The following is a 22,951-nucleotide window of genomic DNA, read 5'->3' on the forward strand; positions in this document are numbered from 1 at the left end:
CGACAATCCATGCACATCTGAGGCGGCGACGTACGGTTTGTTGCAGTTGCGTTTTTGTGACTCGATTCCATACATGTACTACGATATTGAAAACCAAGCTTTACTTGTTTGAAAAATACACTAAATAGTGGTGTCAAAGGAACTTTTGTTGTTGAGTATATTCTGTACCACGTTCTTTATTCAGCCTTGTTTGACAAAAATATAAGGATGTATGCAGAAACGTCACCTTTACAGTAAATAAAGACGTTGTTATCCATAAATTGTCTCTATTTTGTCGTCCTTCAACATCTAAGTAGTAAATATCAAATAATTCATAGGTCAGTGAGTTTGTAAATAGTTAAGACATCCAGTAATTCAAGCACTATATATCTTATCCCACTCTATACCCTTTATTTCAGAATGAGTGAATGCATATTTGTATACATGTACGTGTATGTTTGTTTACAGGTATCTATGTTGTTTATGTGTAATATGAAGTGCTCATAGCTATATAGTATGAGTATTACATGAGTATGCCTGTTTGCTACCCCACCCGATTTTCCTTGAGATGGAAAGTTTGTATTTGGATGAAGTCACCATAGTCATCATACCGTAAAATCAGCATTTGCTGCAGCCACTATGCTCCTCACAGGGTCGGATTGTAATTTTGTGTATAATACAATCATACATGTATACTGATGCAGGCATACAGATATTTTAACAAACTGCATTCTTAAAAGTACATATATGAGTCATGCTTTATAGCTTTGCTATCTTCTGAGTGACCTTGTATACATAGATGATTTCATCCTTACATATCTATGGATGTGATTATTTGTTATGAAGTATATTTTTAGGGCGTTGTGAATCTTCAGTACACTATGACATGTGTCAAAGTCAAAGATAGCATGTAAAGCCTCGGCCTATATAATAAGAAGAGTTACAAATAGGTACTTTTACATATTTGGTTATGTACTCGTGTTTAACAATTTGTTTCTGAGGGAAATTAAATTTTTAACATATATTGCCAGTTTGTAATATGACAGCAGCATCATTTGAAAAAAGAAGAGAAATAAAAGCAGGTACAGGATAATTTGACAGATGGCGTTCTGTTATGAACTTGTTTCTTAGATCACAATAATAAGGACATACAAAAGTAAAATGAATTTCATTTTCTATAGCTGATTGACAAAATGAGCACAACCTCTTCGACTTTTCAGTGGACATTTTTCTTCCTTCATAAGTGGACGTCAAAGGGCTCTTGATGTTAATGTAGATAAGTATTTACCTGGTTGAATAGGACTCTTAAAAGTTCTATGAAAGGCATACATTGTACCTTGAAGTGTTTTCTAAAGTGGAATGCCATTCCTGGTAAAACATATAGATTGTTCACGAAATTGTTTCAAAAAGAGTTTAACATCACAAACTGTTTGGTTTAACCATACAAACCCGTAGCCATGAGAAAACAAAAGGATTCTTTTATGTGATCACCATGTCGTCTAAATGTACAAGTATATTATAAGCAAGTTTGGGGATTCAGCATTCATGCATTCCAAGAATATTAAACCAGTATTTCAAGCATCTAATTTGGGAGTTGATGAATGACTGGTATCTGCAACACTCGCCATAGACCATGGAATCGGGTGTTGATGGACCAACAAATAAGAAGTAGCTTTTCGAATCTATCGTATCGCCGAAATCCCCATACTTCTGGTCCATATAACAGGATTGGTTTGATTTGGGCATCAAAGAATTTAAAAAATATATTCAGTGTAAAAGCTCCTACTTTCTGCGAGACAGACATTACATTACATTGATTAAGGCTCTCTTTGCACGTGATGTTAAGTCCGAGACACTTTTCTTGAAGTTCATTGTGTGGGTAAACATTATACCAAGATACCTAAATAACATGCGTGAAAGCATCTACCTTTGCTACTGTCCACAAAAACATTTTATCAATTTGCACTTGGAACGTAAATGGTCTGCGATCTACTCTCTCCTGCAATGATTTTGTATCTTTTTCTACAAGTTTTGATATATTGGGTTTCTTAGAGACAATGTGTTGTGATGCACAAAATCTGTTATGTAAAACTTTTGATGATTATCAGTGTTTTACATCAGAGGCAAAACGTCGGCAGAACCGTGGACGATTATCTGGGGAAATTTATGTTTGTATAAGCAAAGCATTAAAATCATATTTAAAACAGATTAAATGTAACTGGGGAAATTGTGTCATTTTTCAATTACTTAATGTTAATTTGTCTTATCCAATGTTTCTTGCATTCCTCTATATACACCTGGCAGGGTCGACAGAGTATGACAATTCGGAGGATTGAAGAGTTAAAACATGAATATGTAGTTGATTCTTCGTTTATCATATATGGAGATTTTAATGCTAGAACAGCCTCTGAACCAGATTGTATTCCGGACGATGACCCCAAATATGTACCTATGTTGATGAAGAATTATATCATGAAGATTCGTTTGTTAAACCAAGATTATCTTGTGATAATGTAGTAAACAATTTTGGAAAACAACTTCTTGCTTTGTGCAAAGCCATGAATATGCATAGTTTTAATGGTCATACAAACGGCAACACTCCAAGTAACCTTACTTTTATTTTAAATATAGGAACTAGTGTTGTTGACTATTTTATCATTAGTACTGCCTTATTTACTAATCACCATGATATGACTGCATTGTTGCGAACTGAGTCTGATCATTTGCCACTGGAATGTAAGTTGGAAAACATTTTTGCTTTTCAAAGTTTGGATTGTAATTTAGTGAATATTCCTGTTGAGAGAATCTCAAGATTTAGACTGCGAGTTGATTCCCACTTGAAGTTTGTTATCTTAATTTCAACCAACTCTTTGAGTTTGATGACGGAAGAATATGTAATGTTATTAACTGAGGATGTCAATGCTGCAGTAGTTAAATTAACTGAATTATTTAGACATTGTTGCTCACAAGTTGGTTATGACAGCTACAATTTTGCACAGAGCACAGATAATAAACCACCATGGTTTGATAAAGAATGTATAAATTGCAAGGCCGAAAAGTACAAATGTCTATATAAGTTAAGGAAATTTAAGTGCGAAAAGAACATCAATGATTGTATATCGGCCAAATCCACCTTTAAACATTGCTGTAAGCAAAATAAGAGTTTCTATGACAGTAAAACAGCTGATGATATAAAAGATGCCGCCTCCCAGAGTAACTGTAAACAGTTTTGGAAATCATTAAAACACCTTCTCTATAGTGATAAAGGCAAATCATCTATTTCTCCAGAAGTGTGGTATTCATATTTTAAGCATTTGTTTCTAGTCGTATTACTGAGAAAGAAATCCAGGACACTATTGTGGACTTAAAGTTAGGGAAAAAACCAGGAGAGGACGGTATACCGCCTGAAATCATCTATTAGCCCCAGAAGTGTGGTATTCCTATTTTGAGAATGTGTTAAACCTGGATCAATGAACTGATCATTTGCTGTTTGATCAATCCGTTTCACGTTTTATTGAAAGCCATTCATGTCACGATTGTAACGAATTGCAATTTACTGACGAATTGTTATATAGTCGTATTACTAAGGAAGAAATCCAGGACACTATTGCAGACTTAAAGTTGGGGAAAGCACCAGGAGAGGACAGTATACTGCCTGAATTTTTAAAACTTTCTAATAATTATTTTCTACAACTTCTAGTCTAGTTATTTAACAAAGTTCTTGATAGCGGGGTTTTTCCTGAGGTGTGGAATCTAGGGATGATAATACCATTATACAAAAGTGGAGTTAAAATGGATCCTAAATACCAACGGGGCATTTCTCTTATGAACATATTAGGGAAGGTTTTTACGTCTTTTCTAGAAAACCGCCTTAGAATTTGGACAGCGGTAAATGAGCTTATTTCAGAATCCCAAGCAGGTGTTCTCGTTCTCAATATTCTACCACTGTTCATATCTTTATGCTGCATGCATTATATTCCAAACATCCATGTAGGCCAAAAGGCTGATTTTATTGTTCATTAATTGATTTTAGAAAGGCATTTGATTATGTTGACAGTAAGAAAATGGTATATTTACTCCTACAAAAAGAATGCCATGGTAAAATGTACAATTTGTTAAAAAGTATGTATGCATCTGTAAAAGCAGGTGTAAAGATTGGTTGCTTTAAAACTTCTTTTTTTAACCACACTAGTGAGGTAAGACAAGGCTACGTTTTGAGCCCTGTCTTATTTATATTCTTTATTAAAGAGCTTGTTTTGGAAATGTATTGCTATCATGGTATATTTGTTACCCAAAATATTCAAGATCTGATGTTACTCTTATTTGCCGATAACATTGTACTTTTCTCGTATACTGTTCGGGGCTTGCATAGACAGCTGAATATATATTGTTTGAAATGGGGATTGTGTGTAAATCTTAAATGTTATTGTATACGTATGAAGCATGGACACTTGATAATGTGAAGATAAAGACGGTAACGTACTATAAATATCTTGGAATAATCTTCTCCTCACGGTTAATATGGTCCAAAGCATGTGAAACCCTTGCCTTGCAAGCACGGAAGGCAATAGGGCCAGTTTTTCATTTGTTTAGTAATAACAGATTTATAGATTTCTCGACTGCTTGTAAAATATTTGACAGTAAAATATCTGCAATATTGATGTATGGTTCAGAAATGTGGGGTATTAAATATTATGATTCAATTAGAAAGATACAACCATGCTATTTTAAACGTGTTCTTAATGTGGGTAAATTTGCATCAAACAAAGCTATTCTGGTTGTAACTTGACGTCATTTTATGTTATGTTATGTTATGCTTACAGTATTAGATGAGAATGAAAAAGTCAATTGGGCATCGTATGTGAGGCAAATGTTATTTAGTAGCGGTTTTGCGTATGTGTGGTTATTCCAAGATGTTGATGAAAAGAACATGTTTTTATCTGAATTTAGAAGATGCTTAAGAGATATTTATTTTCAATCATGGTACCACAGTTTAGGGTCATCTATTTTTAGTGCATTATGCTGATATAAAATCTCTTCTGCAACCCGAATTATACATAACAGTACTCAGAGACAAACGATTAGTTAAAGCAATGTGTAAATTTCGCATATCTCTTCACAACTTCTATGTAACACAACTATATGTAATGAATGTGACTTTCATTTAGTAGAGGATAAAAACCATGTTTTTATTAGTCATGTATCAATTTCATTACTTTGCATCTCTTAAATCGTCAACGCCTAGCATCTCCTAGAAATGCCACAAAGTCACAGTCTATGTGTGAATCCGATATTGACCATGTAAGTGTTTTTCATTCTATGGTTATGTGTATAGATATTGTGAACGTTATCGTTGTATGTAGATGCCTGGAAACAAATGTGTAAAAAACAAGGAATACATTGCAAGGGAAGGACATTTTCGCGTTCATGCATGATATAAATTAGGTACATTTTAAAACCCTGTTTACAGAGACAAAATCAATAAAGAAGTTTTCAATGTCATAAAATGATTGTTTTATTATCCATTGTCAGTTTGTCAATATGCATTGGGGTATGTGGCCGAATCTCTGGATTTAGTCCGGTTTAGGACTGTACAGTGATCTGTTAAATGTCGGTTCCATTTCGGGGGCACGGGTGGCCCAGACGTTTAAGGCGCCGGGATTCACTGTGCAGAGTTGCGTCACTTGGGCACGCCAGAAACCTATGATTGTGGGTTCGAATCCCGGTACGCCCCGATTATGTTTCTAGGTTTGTCAGGACCATACCCGTGGTCGTGGGTTTCACCGAAGTGGTAAATGTCTGCGACCTGCATCACTTGGGGCTTTCCTCCCACATTAAGCTGACACGCCGAGATATAACTGGAATACTGTTAATAGCGGCGTTAATCCAAACTCACTCTGTGACGAGTCTAGCCTGTCTTGTTTGAGCGATGGACTGAACGCTATCAAACATATGTGAGTATAACCCATGCGTTGTGTTGATAAATGTGAGTAAGGACCGATAGACACATTCTATATTGTAGATATTGCTGCAATGAAATTGCATCACAATGCTTTGCAGACCATTGTGACGTCATTGGTTACCATGACGTCACAATCAAATGACATCACTAATAGCTCTGCTACTGAAGCTGTTAGTAGTACGTACTTTTTACACTAAAGACACTGCTAATTACTGTCTACAAACTGAAAAAGTTGGAAGAATGATGTTGGATGATATAAATTAGGCAGTCGACATGTATCAAATCTTTATAACCGGTGAGATTGTGATAACTGTCACACCTGACTCATTTGTCTGAATGACACGTCTGAAAACAAGGGGTGAATTATAACACAGTAACTCGGGGTAACGATTTTCTGTGCTATAGAATCAAAGCACCGTTGTGCTGCATGTGTATGGAGTACATATATCTCACGATGATGTGTCATTCCTTAATCAGTACGATGTATGGCATAAGTATATACAATTAAAAGTAGACACATGTTAACGATAATAATGACAGAGATATAAATAAACGCAGGTCGGCTAAGTATTATTACCTGGGTAATTATAAGTTGCCTTTCTTTAAACAGTTTTTTATAAGATGAAAGAAATGATGGTGCAGAAACAAGACTAGCAATTAACACTATACCTGTAATGCAATCGCGTTACTTAATACAATCAACAAAGAACAATATATAGGGCGTTTTTTTACTATTTATTCGTTATATGGTACTAATCATTCATTTATGGATACTAAAGAATGAATTTATAACACACATTTGATTCTGTTTTATCATGAAATGTTTATTAATATGGCAAATCGGTTTTTAGATATCAATAACTTAATTTATTATCAAATGATGTACTTTATCATCTAAAAAATGAAATATAGTATTGTATCTATAGCCTTCGTCTCCGTGAACTTTATGCCCATTTTTTTAATAATTCGTGAAGATAGGTACAGTATCGTAACATTTGCATATATAGTCATATTCAGATGATGTCTCTACATATATGTAAGGGCAAGCTTCTTCCTTTTGTTTAGTCAGCAGCTTTCCTCCTGGCTATGGATGTGGAACACAGCTTTTAGGGGTTACATATGAATCTTGTTATCATTGTATTTTAATGCGATTTGAATATTATTATTTACTATCGTACTTACTTCATGTTTTAAATGAGACGTTTTATATATATATGTCACCACAAATTACAATTATTGCTTGTAAGCTCAACACAATTGACAAATACTCAAAAAGATCTGACTAGTAAACCATGAATGTACATATATAAATATATATTGTAAATGCCAGAATGATGTATCAAGGATCAAGTAGAAGATGTATGGACAGCAGCGATGGGAATTTATTCAACAAGCCCATAAACAACAACACTGCTTTAGCGCAATGTTTACCACTCCTGGCGGCCATTATGCAACGGCCATCTTACACACAACCCCGCGCTCACATCTACAGGTCTCTTCCTGTGGTACGGTAATTAGTAGAACCCCCACCTCAAGTGCATCCTCCATGATATAACCTACTCTTATTAATTAAATGCTGCCCTTTCCAAGCGTCACAAAGACACCCAATCATCATAAAGTAATACATGATCACTGAAAGTCGTACTACAGACGTTTAATGTCAAATCACAAAAAAAGCATTTGAACAGCAATAACATTTAACAGGATCATGTATTCTCTTAACACCATCGCAAAACATCACGTGGAAGTCACAACAGTAGTCATATTTTCCAACAAAATCACATGAAACATCAGCAAGTACATATAATAAAATGTGTATTAACATTTTTCTTCAGGAAATCAAAAGGTTATCTCCTTGTTAGCACCTCCAGGTTCAGCTAAACATGGATCCTCCTTTGGTCAGAAGTTTGTTCCCCCTCTAATGAGTGTGACACGAATGTGCACACGAGTGACGAACGGGGTGCACACCCGTGTTCAACGCGTTGCACACGGGTATCACACCCGAGGAGGACGGGCTCTACACGAGTAACCAACGGGGTGCACACGGGTTGCGTAACGCGTTGCCCATGCGTGTAAGGTACGGCAAGGGTTTCAATGTGAAAACCGACATGAACTGCCGCAGCAAAGATGTGGTATATGTTATGACATGTTCGGGATGCGGCGAAAACTACATCGGTGAAACCGGCATGGAATTAAAAGATAGAGTCACTGTACACAAACAGCAGATAAGAGACCCTGATGTTCGATGCTTAGGTGTCAGCAAACACATTGATGATTGCAGAAACGGGAAATTTACTATTTTTCCGTTTCATAAATTGTATACAAGTAACAAGCAGCTGAGACTGAAAAAAGGACAAATGTTTATCCAATTGATGAAACCCAAATTGAACTCTAGAATGTATTATTAGATTTGTCATTTCAATCGTAAATGTTGCACTGTTACTTTACAAATACTGTATATTTAATTCAAATGTCTCCCTACAATTGTAAAATTACTTGTTGTCGTCACTGGAGTGTGTAAATACATTATGACGTCACAGTTGTAATTTATGACGTCATTATCAGTTGCACTGAAGAGCTGTCATGAGACAGCGAGAGCACAATGTCTAAAACTGATATAAAGAATATGATGGACTAACGTGGACTTTATTATTTTATTACATATTACATGTACACCGAATGAACATTTACCTAATTCTTGTATATATATATATATATATATATATATATATATATATATATATATATATATATATATATATATTCTTGTGGTTTAAATCATTTTCATAACCGGAATACTGACATCTAATATTACGAGTAAAAAAATATCAGTAACATTTCAATATGTCTAGAATTAATTTTGTGTTCCAAAGAGCATCTATTTAAACATCTTCATTTTCCCCTGTTTCCCCTTTTCTAATACGTAAAACTAAACATTGGGTGATTCAGAAACACTGCATCTTGGACATACAGAACAATTATATAACAATACATGGCAATAATCTCTCTTCTCCAACATATACAAAGAAAAACAATTTAGTACGTAAACATCATCTTTACAAAGTTGTTTTGCTGTGTATATCTCATCAATACAAAGCATTTACAAGCGTGTATAGCTGGACTTTTTGTACAGTGAACAAACGAGCATCAGCTGCAAGGTGATGATGAAAAGACATGAAAGAAAGTAAAAAGTAAACGAGATATAATATAAGTACATATCTACAAACCTGTCCATACAGCCTTAAATCCCTTCATGACAGTCCAACTATCCGTAGTAAACACAACACGGTAGTAGACGGCTGACTGGACAGTGTAGCCCCCTCTATTTCCACTTAGATGGACAAGGAGGTTGTTGGAGGCGTCATACACCTGCAGTTTATAAATGAAGGGGTGAGTCCCATTTTGCCGACACCCCAATATGCCATTGGTTTATGTCGTCAGCTGGGTATCTGTCAAGATGTCAATGAAACGGTTCTCTAGCCATATGGATGAAGCAATACTCGAAAAAACGGGCGAAAATTATTCCAGTAGAGGGGGAAAAAAGCGCACAATGCATCTACCAAATTCTACGTGACAATCTCAAGCAAACGGGACAGAACACAATATTTGTGGACTCTGGTACATTGCATTTAGCTCAAGTTCTTGGTATCTTTTAAATGGACCTCCGTGTGGTGTGCTTAACATCACTATCAACACACGAGCTGTGAAATCGACAAGGTCACTGACCACTACTGGTACAATTATACTTCCATGCTCTATTCCTTCTTGGTTCTGATTGACTTATAGAAACAGCGCACGCTATCTTGTATACGTCTTAACAAAATAACAACTATACATACCTTGACAACATCGTATCCTGACTGCGTAATGAACTCTTCAAACACGAGCGTGATCAATGTTTCTCCGGAATCAATGATGTAGGTACAGAACAGGTTGTAGTTGTAATTGCCAGGGTAGTTAGGTGAGGAGATAGAGCCAGACGAGCCAGTGTAGCGCCCTCCACATCCTGAAGTAGATACAATAAGACTTGTGTGTATGGTTTTGTTTGTTTCTTGTTTAACGCGGCACTAAGCAATATTTCAGCTATATGTCGGCGGTCTGTTAATAAACGAGTGTGAACCAGACAATCAGGTGATTAATATCATAAACATCAACCAAGTCAGCGAGCCTGACCACCCGATCCCGTTAGTCGCCTTTTACGACAAGCATAGTCAACTTTTACGGCAAGCATGGGTTGCTGAAGACCTATTCTTCCCCGGAATCTTCACGGTTCTCTTGTGTGTATGTCTTGTTTGCAAAGTATTGCCTTAGATCAAGAAATTACAGAAATCCAAGAAACTGAAATCCAAGAAAATGACAGTTGTTTGTGAATAAGGGAAAGGTTAAAAAGTTAATCCAAAAGGTAACAACATCACTTTAAAATGTGGAAAGATATCTTTCTCTGCTAATCAATGCATAACTAGAGTTTAAGCTTAATGTAAATGTTGAAAGGTAATGTAACTGTTGCTGAAAGGATGTGTCCTTATATCACCAAAGAACAAAAGTTTACTGATACTATCTCCTCTAAAGTAAACATATATGTTGCACCATAAACCAATGCTGATGTTGCACCTAGATGGTGGATACATTATGGTTCTATGGCCTCAAAATGAGAAAAAAATTATGTCTGTCATATCTAAAATCTGTCAATTTACTCGACGGAAATTAAACAACAATTTATCAGTTACTTCACCAAGTAAGGAACTCTGAACAGTCAATAAGATGTATGTTGTTAGCAGTGACCAGGAATAACCTTTTGCAATAATTACACTGTTATAAAAATGGAAGAACAGGTGACCTATGGCACTAGGAGTAGTTTCGCAGAGTTGCATCCCTTAGTTGTGCAAGGATCTGCTTATTACGATTCAATATGAACCTCGATTAGCACCATACTGGTATTTGTGATGTTAAACAAAGTAACAAAGGTACCGTTTATGACCTGGTTAACTTTTGACACTAAATGCTGATTCTGATTCTAAATTGTTGCACACTTACGCAAAATCACATCTGGATATAACCAGGGAATTTAATATCAGCATTACAGCTTAGTTTCTAGAATGCCTAGTAATGTACCTCTCACAATTTGTGAAGGTACAGTAAACTACGGTTAAAACGAACACGTTTATAACGAACTGACGGATATAACGAACTTACTTTTTTGTCCCGACTATTTGCTGTAGTTATGCTGTATATATGCATATAACGAACCACGGCTACAACGAACACAAATTAGTGGTCCCTTCGAGTTCGTTATAACGTAGTTTACTGTAGATACTACTACAATCTACTAACGAGAGGGAATTGTATGTAACACGCATTGGTTGACATCACCATAACGGAAACATTTACGTTTTCTTTTCCTAAATTGAAATTCAGGTTTCTTTAATTTAAATAGTCATCATAAAAATCAATTATACAGGTTTCTAAATCATCTTCACCACCAAATATGTACAAAATATAAGAAAAACATTGAAAATGGTCACTGAGACCTTGAAAATATTATATTGATATAGTGTGGTCTGTAGACTAAATGAGGTCAAGGTCGCCACTTTAATTCTTGGACCTTTTTAAAACATTTGAATACAAGAGTGCTCTGAGAGCACAACATCCCCCGCATGAATTTTTAAAACGAGTTTATATTTTCTTTGTATTTTATGAAATAACAACAGTAGATGGCACTGCATTTGAAACAAATTGTGCAGAACATTTTGTTGGGAGTAATCCAGTCTGAATGCCATAAGGATGTAGCTCACCCACAAAAGCCTTAGACAAGGAAACTAACTATATTTAGATATTGTGACATTTTCACAAGAGAGACTAAATGGCATTGTTTTATAATGGTTGTTACCTGAGACAAAGTTGTACCTATATCAGTTGACAAAAATGAGGATCATAAACCAGGGTAGTAACTCTGTTAAAATATATCAAATTTTTAACGACTGCGATATGTGTATCAATAACACATGTTCTGTGTAGAGCGGCATGTGTTTTTCAGGACATTCCCTGAAACACGTAGGAGTTCACAAAAACAGTACCCTCTCTTACAGTTGTGCAAACTGAGCTTCATAAACCAAGGGCAGTAACTGTCTCAACATGAAAACAAATGAAACGTGAGTGTGATATGGATATATTAACCATGTGCAGATTTTAACTGTAGGAGGAGTTGATTTCACAAGCTTAGTACCCTCTCTCACAATTAGGCAAATGAAGCTCCGTAAAACAGGGGCAGTAAGTCTGTCACAAATTGTCGAAATGAAACCGGACTGCAATATGTGTATCATCAACATGTCGACATCTTGTGTGTAGAGTGTCAGGGATATACACTAAAAGCTTGAGGAGGAGTTGATTTCACAAGCTTAGTACCTCTCTCACAATTAGGCAAATGAAGCTCCGTTAAACAGGGGCAGTAACTCTGTCAAAATTTGTCGAAATGAAACGGGGCTGTGATATGCGTATCATCAACATGTCGACATCTTGTGTGTAGAGTTTCAGGGTTATTCTTTAGAAACCGTAGGAGGAGGTTGTTTCACAAGCTTAGTACCCTCTGTGGGACGGACAGACGGACGGACAGACAGACAGACGGACTGCGCCACGACATAATGTGCCTTCGGTCATTCTGGCCTGGCGGGGGATAAAAATCCATGCAGTGCAGTGACTCAACTGCTAAAATGTTTCTTTGAGACATGTGTCCTAAACAGAAACGGACATTTCAGATGAGTGTTGAAACATTTATTGCAAATGTAAAAACATGAATAACTGATGTCTTAAAATGTTATAACCTGTAACAGCATTGACGGACATCAGAATAAGAACAACTTCTGGTATACCAAATGAGGTTTAGATTTTCTACCACCATTAACAAATTTAAAAGATTAAATGTTTTGAATAATTTTTATAACATACTTTGAGCAATAGTCAAAACATTGCTTTGCAGGTTGTGTAAAGTTGGATGTGTCCTGCCTTGGCCCATCCATTTGGCAAAACATCTTTGTTCAATCAGCCGTGAAGGCAGCCACCCATTTACATATATGTTTTTAGAACAAAGTAAAACCGTGAGCAATGTCAAAAGCATAGCGTCAACCAATTAATCCATGAGTGAGTCACTTATTGTGATCTTCTGACACCGGCAGCAGTGACAACAATACGGACATGGAAATGTTTTGCTATATGTTCTGAATGAAAACGACATGTTACTGAAGGAAATATTACTTAACAAAAAGGAAAGTATTTTGATGTCCATACATTTTGTGAGATACACTTCCAAAACCTTACACACATTGTAGGCATGGACTCAGTGACAAAGTATATATTTTGCTTGACCTTTAAATCGTCACGTGCCATGGAGCCTTTTTCTACCTTATTTCTAAAGATCAAAAGAGTTTAACGTAGCCAGCCATGGTCTATTTAGACCAATGAAATTTATGCCCAGTTAAAACTTAGCATGGAGCAGATTCCAGAAAATTAACAGACTTACGTGAAAATTTGTGGCTCATAATTTAAAAAATGTTTAAGCATTCTGTTTGTTTCTTGATACCATAAGTTAGTACAAAAGAATTCCTTCGTCTGTTGATTACTAGTAGACCCATGAAGATTCCGGGGTAGAATAGGTCTTTAGCAACCAATACTTGCCGTAAAACTATGCTTGTTGTAAAAGGCGACTAACGGGATCGGGTGGTCAGGCTCGCTGACTTGGTTGATAGATGTCATCGATCCCAGTTGCGTGGATCGATGCTCATGATGGCAATCACTGGATTGTCTGGTCCAGACTCCATTTTTTACAGACCAACGTCATTTAGCTGGAATATTGCTGAGGGCGGCGTTAAACAAAAAACAAACAAACAAGAATACTAGTATATTTTCAGATTGTAGTCAATTATACTTAATGTACCTGAAATAACACACTATTCTTTTATGTGAGTGGTGTAGAGGAGAGAGTAAGTGTTTAATTATTGTCACCGTTACTTATTTGTGGATACGGGGGCATCTTGCATTGCTTTGGAACCTTTTATGAAGGAGATGGGGTAACTTGCCAAAACAGGTGGATTCCACAGGTCCATACACCTTTTTGACCAACTTGACTGATCCATGGAAAATATTTCAGATATTTTGAGAATTCATCGGTGAACTACTGATGGTCGTTGACAATTTGAATCCAGTGATTATGCTGTGAAATAACAGCTACTAAAATATTGGAACCTATTTGGAGATAATAAAGTGACAGGTTGATCTTATTAACATTTTAAACATCATTACACCTTAACTATATTGTCAAACTATCAAAGGTATTTGCTTTGGCAAATTCGGCATACAGAAAAGAGCGAATTGGATGGTAGTGACACATTTGGGGTCATCAGCTTCAGATGACATGTGTCACTGCTCTTGCTATTAACAATTTCTTGGATTCAGATTCGTTTTGTTTTAGGCTAAGATGATAAAGGTTTTATTATTTTGACATGTATCCCTTTTGGTGTAATCATGAATTGTGAAAATATGAACATGTGTGTTAGTGCTCATATGCCGACTGTCACTTGTACATAGCATGTGTTTTTCAGGCCCTGTGACAATCAACATGAATATGTTCATTGCTCACGACATTTGTACAATCACACAATTCATTTCAGGGATAGCCATACTTAATGCCAAATAGACAATAATAATAGTTCTGAGTTTGTTTTTTTAGGTAGCAAATATTTGACTATTTCCTTTTTGCTGAACTTTTCCAACACATGGTCTACATGGTCTACTCCTAGATGCTCTCTAGCTGCTACCAGGACACTGGAAGCAGGATCCACTAAACATCCTCAGCCTATTGACAACATATCCTCGATGTAAGGGACCATACCGGACAGGGTAGACCACCAGTTAGTTAATGATTTGCAACAAAAACCTGATTAGACCAATTCATCTCCAAAACCGGTTTCAACCTGACTTGAAGATAGCTCGGACATTTCCATAGCCTTCGCTCTTGGTCCAGTGTTGAAGTAATTTATTTTTACAGCATGTCAGTTTTAAGTGGGAGGGGGCGGTGGGGTAGCTCGCTGGCGTTCGCTGGTCACGCTGAAGACCTGGGTTCGATTCCCCACATGGGTAAAATATTTGAAGCCCATTTCTGGTGTCCCCCGACATGATATTGCTGGTATATTGCTAAAAACAGCGTAAAACCATACTCACTTGCCCACTCACTAGATGTGGGAGGAAAGCTCGAAAGGATGTAGCTCTTAGATGTTTATCAAATAGATAAAACAAAACACCAGAATCGTCATGATGCTGACAAACTAAGAAACACAATCACGTCCATCTTCCCGAGGAAAGTGCCACCAGCGGCGATTACAAGTTATGTCCCTTCTGTCTCCATCCTAATGACAATGAGATTCTACCTCATATGACTTGCACTTGCTTAAAAAAATTGTCGGTGCAAAGTCAAGACGATCTGATAGATGATCATATTGTTGTAATAGGCGACAAAATAGGGTTGCATAGTCAGACTAAATGACGGGGGTACTGTATATCACCGTACCCGGACAAAATGAGATGTTGCTTCAGGTATATCGATAATCTGATATCGTTCAATATAAATCAAACAGCCAATTCCCTTCTACTGATTTACCAACCTGAACAATAATAAAGGAGACCAGTGAGACCGCCTCATCTGTTTCAGATTTACATCAATGCATGAAGATTCAGAGTAAGAAAACACACTCCACAAGACTGTATGACAACAGGGATGACTTTTACTTTCCATTCATGTCGAGCAATATTCCAGCAGCTCTGGTGTTTACATTTCGCAACTTTTGAGATACAATCAAGCATGCTTTTTCTACCAAGATTTTAAAGAGCATCATACGACTCTTGCTCAGAATGTGTTTCATCAAGTTTACCACAATATTCGAGGCCTCAGTCAAGCTTATAAAAAGCTTTATGGTAGACATGTGGAAGGACATTTCCAAATTTGACGTATCAGTGACAAAAACGATGTCCGATGCAATTCCCAATTTTGACTTGTACCATATGTTCCCATTTTTTTCAGGTGAACAGTTAACTTGCCACTGGTGCCACTGGTGGGGCAGGATACGACCACCTTTTCGCGAACATCTGTACAATCGACTCTCCTTTATGCAGAGATTTCTATTAGATATGGAAAGGGATTTGTCACTTTATAATTAGCATAATATCAACAAATTCCATTTCCTTGCTCAAATTTCTGATCGATTAGCATGTTTCAAAAGAAACCGTGTCACATAAACAAGAATAGATACATCTGATCAAAAGCTATATCCAACCCAATTGCATTCAGAGATCGATATCATATAGTATATACACAAAAAAATATGATATGAGTGAGTTTGTATTTCAGTCATAGTATTTGGTGAAGCCAATGAAATTAGGTGTGATGCTGACAAACTGGGATTCGAACCCACAATCACAGGTTTCTCGCACAGCGAATTTCATCACCTTAGATGACAGGCACATTGAATTTTATTTTGCAATAGTCTACAATGAAGATTTTCTGCAGAGTTTCCACCAGCCTAATAGTTACAGTGGTCGTCCACAAGGAATATGTCACTAGTCCTTTCTGAATTCTTCTAGTCTCATAACAAGGGACTTGTGTTGTCAATTTTGAACCCTGCAACATGATCCTGATGTTATCATAACACTATATATCATAATTCTGTAGTTCGAGTTGGGCTATTGGACTTGCACTTACAGGAGCTGGCTCAGTGAGAGATTCCTTTAATGAAAAAAAAACAAATATATGTTCCATTTTCAGGCCCTCCTGTCTATTGGAATAAAAAGTGTTGAATGAGTCTTAAATGAAGGCATACTGGTAGCATAGCTTCCGTTTTGGAACCGAATGCATTCGTTAGTGGGAAAACTTGTTCCAATGCAGTGGAATAAGTTTGGCTGTATCCGTCAAAAGCTGATATAAGTTAATTGACCACGCCTTTCTGGAAAAACAGCATGCGAGAAATGGCGGTGATAAACAAATAAGCGACAAGCGAAGTTCTTTTGGTTTTGTCTGACTCGAAGTCTTGACAAAAAAAACATAAAGTCTATGGTATTGAGCAACTAGAATTCATATGCATCATAATTTGTTGTCTAAATTGGGATGCGTGATTTCTGGTATCAGTTATCACAAATAAACGGGCAGTAGTTAAAAGTATGGTCCCCAAACACACTGAAGATGTCTGACATCTCGCCCAATCGCCCATCTAATCCCAGTAATCTTGGTAACTGAGTGGTAGCCAAAACACGCACATCAGGATCTGGTAATGATATATGATATATGTTTAAAATAAAGATAAGATTAAGGCCTTATATAATAGTAATGTACAGCTTTGTCAGATGTAAAGCATAGCAGGATTTAGTAATATAAACAGTTAGGCTGTTTTTCGGTATGATGGGCCTGCTAAATCAAGGAAAACTGAAACCTAGCTTCAACATTCATATATTTTGATGTTAACATGTTTTATAACGCTTGTACAAGAAACATATTCTCCAGCAAAAGTAATTAATCATTAAGAAACCGGACAGACACTTCTGGCGTTCAATCCGTAATCTGTAGTTTGTTCAAAGGAACAGGACGTCGATCTTTCTGAAGCATTGTTTTCACACAACAGCCTATAATCGCTAAGCTTACTCAGCTCAACTCGCATTATTTAAAAATAATTCTGCGAGAGAAGATTAAGCTCTAGTGACCAACTGCGAGAGTAGGGTTCTTTCCCGGGAATACCTCTGCCTTCAAACGACCGAAGCATTTATTTTGTAATCTAGGCTTACATACATTTACACACACGCACGCACACACATAACTTACATACATACATGCAGCCATACGTACCATGCATACACACAGCTATGTAATTATACGTACATACTGAATAGGAAGCGTGTGTATTGTCTAATCACTGACCCATCAAGAGTGTCACTCGGCATGTATCAAATTTTTATAACCGATGAGATTGTGATAACTGTCACACCTGACTTATTTGTTCAACTCATGAACATCTTAACTTTTTCAGAGATTTCGCCGTCACGCGGTCATCGTTGTTAGTTACAGGATGTAACGTGCCGGATACTTTATCTGACCACTCATTACTTACCTGGAACGTGACCGTACCTACCTCTGTGTCTGCAGATGTACACGTATGCTTCGCGCAGCAGCAAACTCCGTCCATGTCTCACAAACGATACGACGCTGGTAAGATAACCAACTCGTTTTTATCCCAAGACGATATCATTGGTAAAGTAACAGCCGTTGTTCATAAAATTGAGAGAGATTTGACTGTTTCAAATAACGTTGACGCTGCGTATGACGAGTTTGTTAGTTTAATGCATGAGTTAGATAGTTTGTGTTTAACACGACAGTCAGTAAGGAGAAACCCGAATGCTAAATCTACATACAAAACATACTTGTGTGATGAGCTTCAGAAGAAAAGGCACTATCTGTGCACGACAGAGCGTATTTGGCTGCGGGATCAGTCCACGGTTAACGGTAGGAAACTAAAAGAGATTTACGTGATGAAACGGAAATTCTTTGATAGGCTTTTGAGAAAATTTAAACGCATCTACCAACTTCGTGAACGGCAGCAGCTGCTCGATAGATTTAAAGGCGAGGGTTCTCGATCATTTTGGAAGGCTATAGGTAAGATAGGCATTAGTAACGATAGGCATTCCAGCGTCCCCTGGGAGTGTTAAAAGAAGACAAGTTGTGTGTACAGACAAAAATGTTGTTCTTGACAAATGGCAACCCGATTACAGTTCTCTTTTTGTAGAGGAGGACTTGCCACAATTTGACCAGGCCCACTTTGAAAATGTCATCGACGATGTAAACAACCGTTACGCGAGAGACAATCCTGTGTATGACACTACTGACCTAGATTCACCGATAACACGTCAAGAGATTGAAGCAAGTGGCAAGTCGATCGGTACCGACTCAATACCCGCTGAATCTCTTAAGAATAAAAACTGTATGGACATTCTTTTAAAATTGATTTCTTATTGTTTTAATAACAACGTTTGTCCAACTACTTGGCGATCAAGCGTTATAAATCCGATTAAGAAACCAAATATGGATCACCGTGACCCACTTGGATATAGGGGAATCTCATTGCTATCAGTACCGTGTAAGATATACGCAGATATTCTGAACTGTCGACTTAGTCATTGGTGAGACGAAAGTGTGTATTAGCTGATGAGCAAAACGGTTTTCGTACAAAACGCCGAACTCAGGAGCACATATTTAGTCTTTACTCGATAATCAATAACAGGAAGCTTTCCAAACAATCGACGTATGTGTGTTTCATTGACATGAAAAAGGCATTTGGCAAAGTCAATCGGGGCTGTCTCTGGTATAAACTTATATAACTGTGGATCCAGGGAAAGTTCGTTGAGGCAGTCCAGGCAATGTATGATGGGACTTGGTCACATGTTCGTATCAATGGCTACCTAACGGACCCATTTCCTGTTTCGGCTGGCATGAGACAGGGCTGTGGTTTATCACCGACACTTTTTTCCGTTTATATCAATGACTTTGCGAGCGAAATCAATAGTCTAAATGCAGGTATTATATTGATGGGCAGATGTTGAGTTTGCTCCTCTATGCGGACGACATTGCACATATTGCCCCTGATACTAACGCCCTATAACGTATGTTAGCCTGTGTGACAAACTGGTGCTCAAGGTGGCGACTACTCGTGAATACGAAAATAACTAAAATTGTCCATTACCGTCCACTATCAGTCTTTGGATCGGATTTCGCCTTCGCCATTAATGGTTACGTTATGGACTATTGTAATACTTACAAGTATCATGGGATATGGCTGCATGAAAATCTCGATCTTAACTTCACAGCGAGAGAAATAGCCAAGTCTGCCAAGTCTGCTAATAGAGCGCAAAGTATTTTAGTCTGCAAATTTTACTCCGCTGATGGAATGGCATAGACGTTTTTAACACCCTTTACAACAACTTAGTTCAACCAATCCTCACTTACGGTGAAGCAATATGGGGAAGTAGCGAGTTTTCTTGTGTTAATGCAGTGCAAGAAAGAGTTTGTCGTTTCTTTCTCACCGTTGGTGGGAAAACGCCAAATCCAGCCGTCCGGGGTGAAATGGGTTTGACTTTACCATCCACCAAACATAAAATCGAAACTGTAAGGTTTTGCTGTAAGCTTCAATCTATAAGTGACAACAGATTAGTTTCCGCCATTCGCAGATGGTCACGTAACTTCCGCAAATCTTTAAGTAACAGAATTATCGGTATGCTCACAGGATTTCATTTTCATTTTACCGATGTAAATAATATTAGTGATTTTGAATTTTTGTGTGTAAAAGATTGGCTCATTGCCTTAGATCATCGTGACTGGTTAGCTGGATTGTGGGACGATAGAAATAACATAAACGGCAACAAACTGAGGACATACCGCCTATTCAAACACATACTCAGCGCGGAAACATACATTACTAAAATTTTGAATAGATCAAAGTGTTCTGTGTTAAGTAAATTACGATGTGGAAACTTAACTTTAGAAGTAGAGACCTGATGGTACTCGAGTCCCGTTATGCCCCTTGCGAACCGTATTTGCAAATTATGTAACAATCGTGCAGTCCAGGATGAGGTTCACTTTGTCACAGATTGACCCTTCCACTCGGATTTGCCGCATAATCATTTTAACAAAATATATACAACTGACCCCACGTTTCCGGGAAAATCTTCATTACAAAAGGTTATCCACCTGCTGAATTATGAATATAACATCACATCCCTAGCTGCCATGGTGTCGAAAATGTTTGACCGAAGAAGGTCAACACTTGCTTATATATAATTATGTACATTACTAACTTATTTATTAACAATTTCAAACCCTTTCAGCATACATGATAGATAATTGTCATTATTACCTTTATATATTTTAAACCAATATCAAAAAAAAAATTAACATACATTTATTGAATTGTAGTGTCTCATAGGCCAAATCTGGCAAGACACATTTATATGTGTGTGACACTTTAATAAAATATCTTCTTCTTCTTCTTCTTCTTCTTATTTGTCTGAGTGACACGTCTGAAAACGAAGTCTACCCAGATCGTCTGATTTCCTAAACCAATTCATACCCAAATTGTCTAGTTACTGGTCAGCCCAGATTGCCTAATCTGTGTGATCACTAGTCCAAGCACTCTCCCGGAGTAGGCCAACGTTGAGCAACGGGAAAGTCAAAGATGATTAAGCCTAAAACCAACACTGCTTTTAAGTGGGAATATTAGTGTTGTATAGCTAACACATGAGTAAAGAATCTTAAACCACTGAGATAAAGAGATCAGTAAATTTTGCCTTTCTCAAATGAAGCGAAGCATATACACAGATATAAAAGGAAAATGTCTTGCCTGTTGTCCATAATCAAAATGTCAAATGTTCTAGTGGCAGTTTCCTTTCTACCTCATCCTCGGGGAGGCAGATATGCTCATCATCATGGAGGTTACAAGTTTAGAGTGAACAGAAAGAAAAATGATGCAGTCTACTGGATGTGTACTGAGGCTACTTGCAAGGGAAACATTATGACTGTTGTGGACAGACTAGTAAAGATCGGCCCAGACCACAATCACCAATCAGCTCCTTATCTCGATCATGTTGATGCCTTTAGAAGTAAGCTTTTTGATCGTGCCAGAACTGAGACTACGCCTATCCTACGTATTTATGCTGATGAACTGGCCAAACTCAGACGACACACTGATGAAGTTCCTGGGGAATATCTCTGCCATTTTCCTACTTCTGACAGCATGAGGTCACCTATGTACAGAGAAAGACAGAAGAACATACCCAGACTTCCAAAAACCAGAACAAGAAGGCTGAACAAGAACTGACGCAGGAGAACAGTTTCTGATTGCTGACCAAAGAGAGCAATCTTTATGTTTTAATGAGACATGTCACCACAAATTACAATTATTGCTTGTAAGCTAAACACAATTGACAAATACTCCTAAAGATATGACAAGTAAACCATTACTGTACGTTGAAAGAGTTTATATTGTAAATGCCAAAATGATGCATCTAGGATCACGAAGAAGATATTTTGACAGCAGCACTGGGAATTTATTTAACAAGCCCGTAAAAAAGCAATGTTTACCTCTCCTGGCGGCCATTATGCAAAGGTCATCTTACACACAACCCCGCACTCACGTCTACAGGTCTCTCTTCCTGTGGTACAGTAATTAGTAGAACCCTCTCCACAAAGTGTATCCTACATTATATAACCTACACTCATTACTTAAATGCTGCCCTTTCCCAGCGTCACGGCTATGGAGCTGAGACAAAGAGACCCAACCATCATAAAGTAATTAGGGTCCAATAAAACAATGCTCCGCCAAACCTCATAAACATGATCACTGAAAGTCTTATCACCTTGTTACCACCTCCAAGTTCAGCTTAACATGGGTCCTTCTTTGGTCAAATGTTTGTTCCCCCTGGAATGTGTCACGCGTTGCTCACGAGTGACGAACGGGGTGCACACCCGTGTTCAATGCGTTGCACAAGGGGATCACACGGGTGGCGTACAGGTTCCACGCGAGTGACCAACGGGGTGCACACGGGGTGCGTAACGCGTTGCCAATGCCAAGGGGAATGAACTTCTAGGCAGTAGTGTAAGTAAACACGCTCTCCTCATTCTGATCCATTGACTGCTTCATCATTCTCTTTCTAGGAGCTAATAGGCTAGTGTAACTGTGATGCGTGGGCGGATGGGCGGGCACAGATCGTGTGAGATAGAATAAGTATTATAAATATACAACTTATCGAAAAATTTACAACTTATCCTAGCTCGCTCTTTGCATTTATCCCAGGGTTCGACGGTGGGTCACAGATTACCCAAGTCTGTATTCGTTTGTACCTGTAAATGTACACGAGGAAGCTGGTGCTGACATGATTCAACCCTGGGACTGTCACACATCCACGTCTGGAGAATTACTCATGTTTTCTATG

General features: G+C 37.5%; 1 protein-coding gene across 1 annotated transcript in view; it reads right to left on the minus strand.

Moving 5' to 3' along the window:
- The window catches only part of LOC139457891 (scavenger receptor cysteine-rich domain-containing protein DMBT1-like), a 72,122-nt gene that overhangs the window by 44,945 nt on the left and 4,226 nt on the right, over nucleotides 1-22,951 (minus strand). The window contains exons 2-3 of the mRNA XM_071239238.1: nucleotides 9,781-9,947; nucleotides 9,169-9,310 (exon numbers count right to left, since the gene is read on the minus strand). Of these exons, the coding sequence (XP_071095339.1) occupies nucleotides 9,169-9,310; nucleotides 9,781-9,947 (309 nt within the window). The remainder of the gene's footprint in view (nucleotides 1-9,168; nucleotides 9,311-9,780; nucleotides 9,948-22,951) is intronic.

Source organism: Haliotis cracherodii, unplaced genomic scaffold (assembly GCF_022045235.1).
Source record: "Haliotis cracherodii isolate W230 unplaced genomic scaffold, xgHalCrac1.p SCAF_12, whole genome shotgun sequence".
NCBI classification, from domain to species: domain Eukaryota; kingdom Metazoa; phylum Mollusca; class Gastropoda; order Lepetellida; family Haliotidae; genus Haliotis; species Haliotis cracherodii.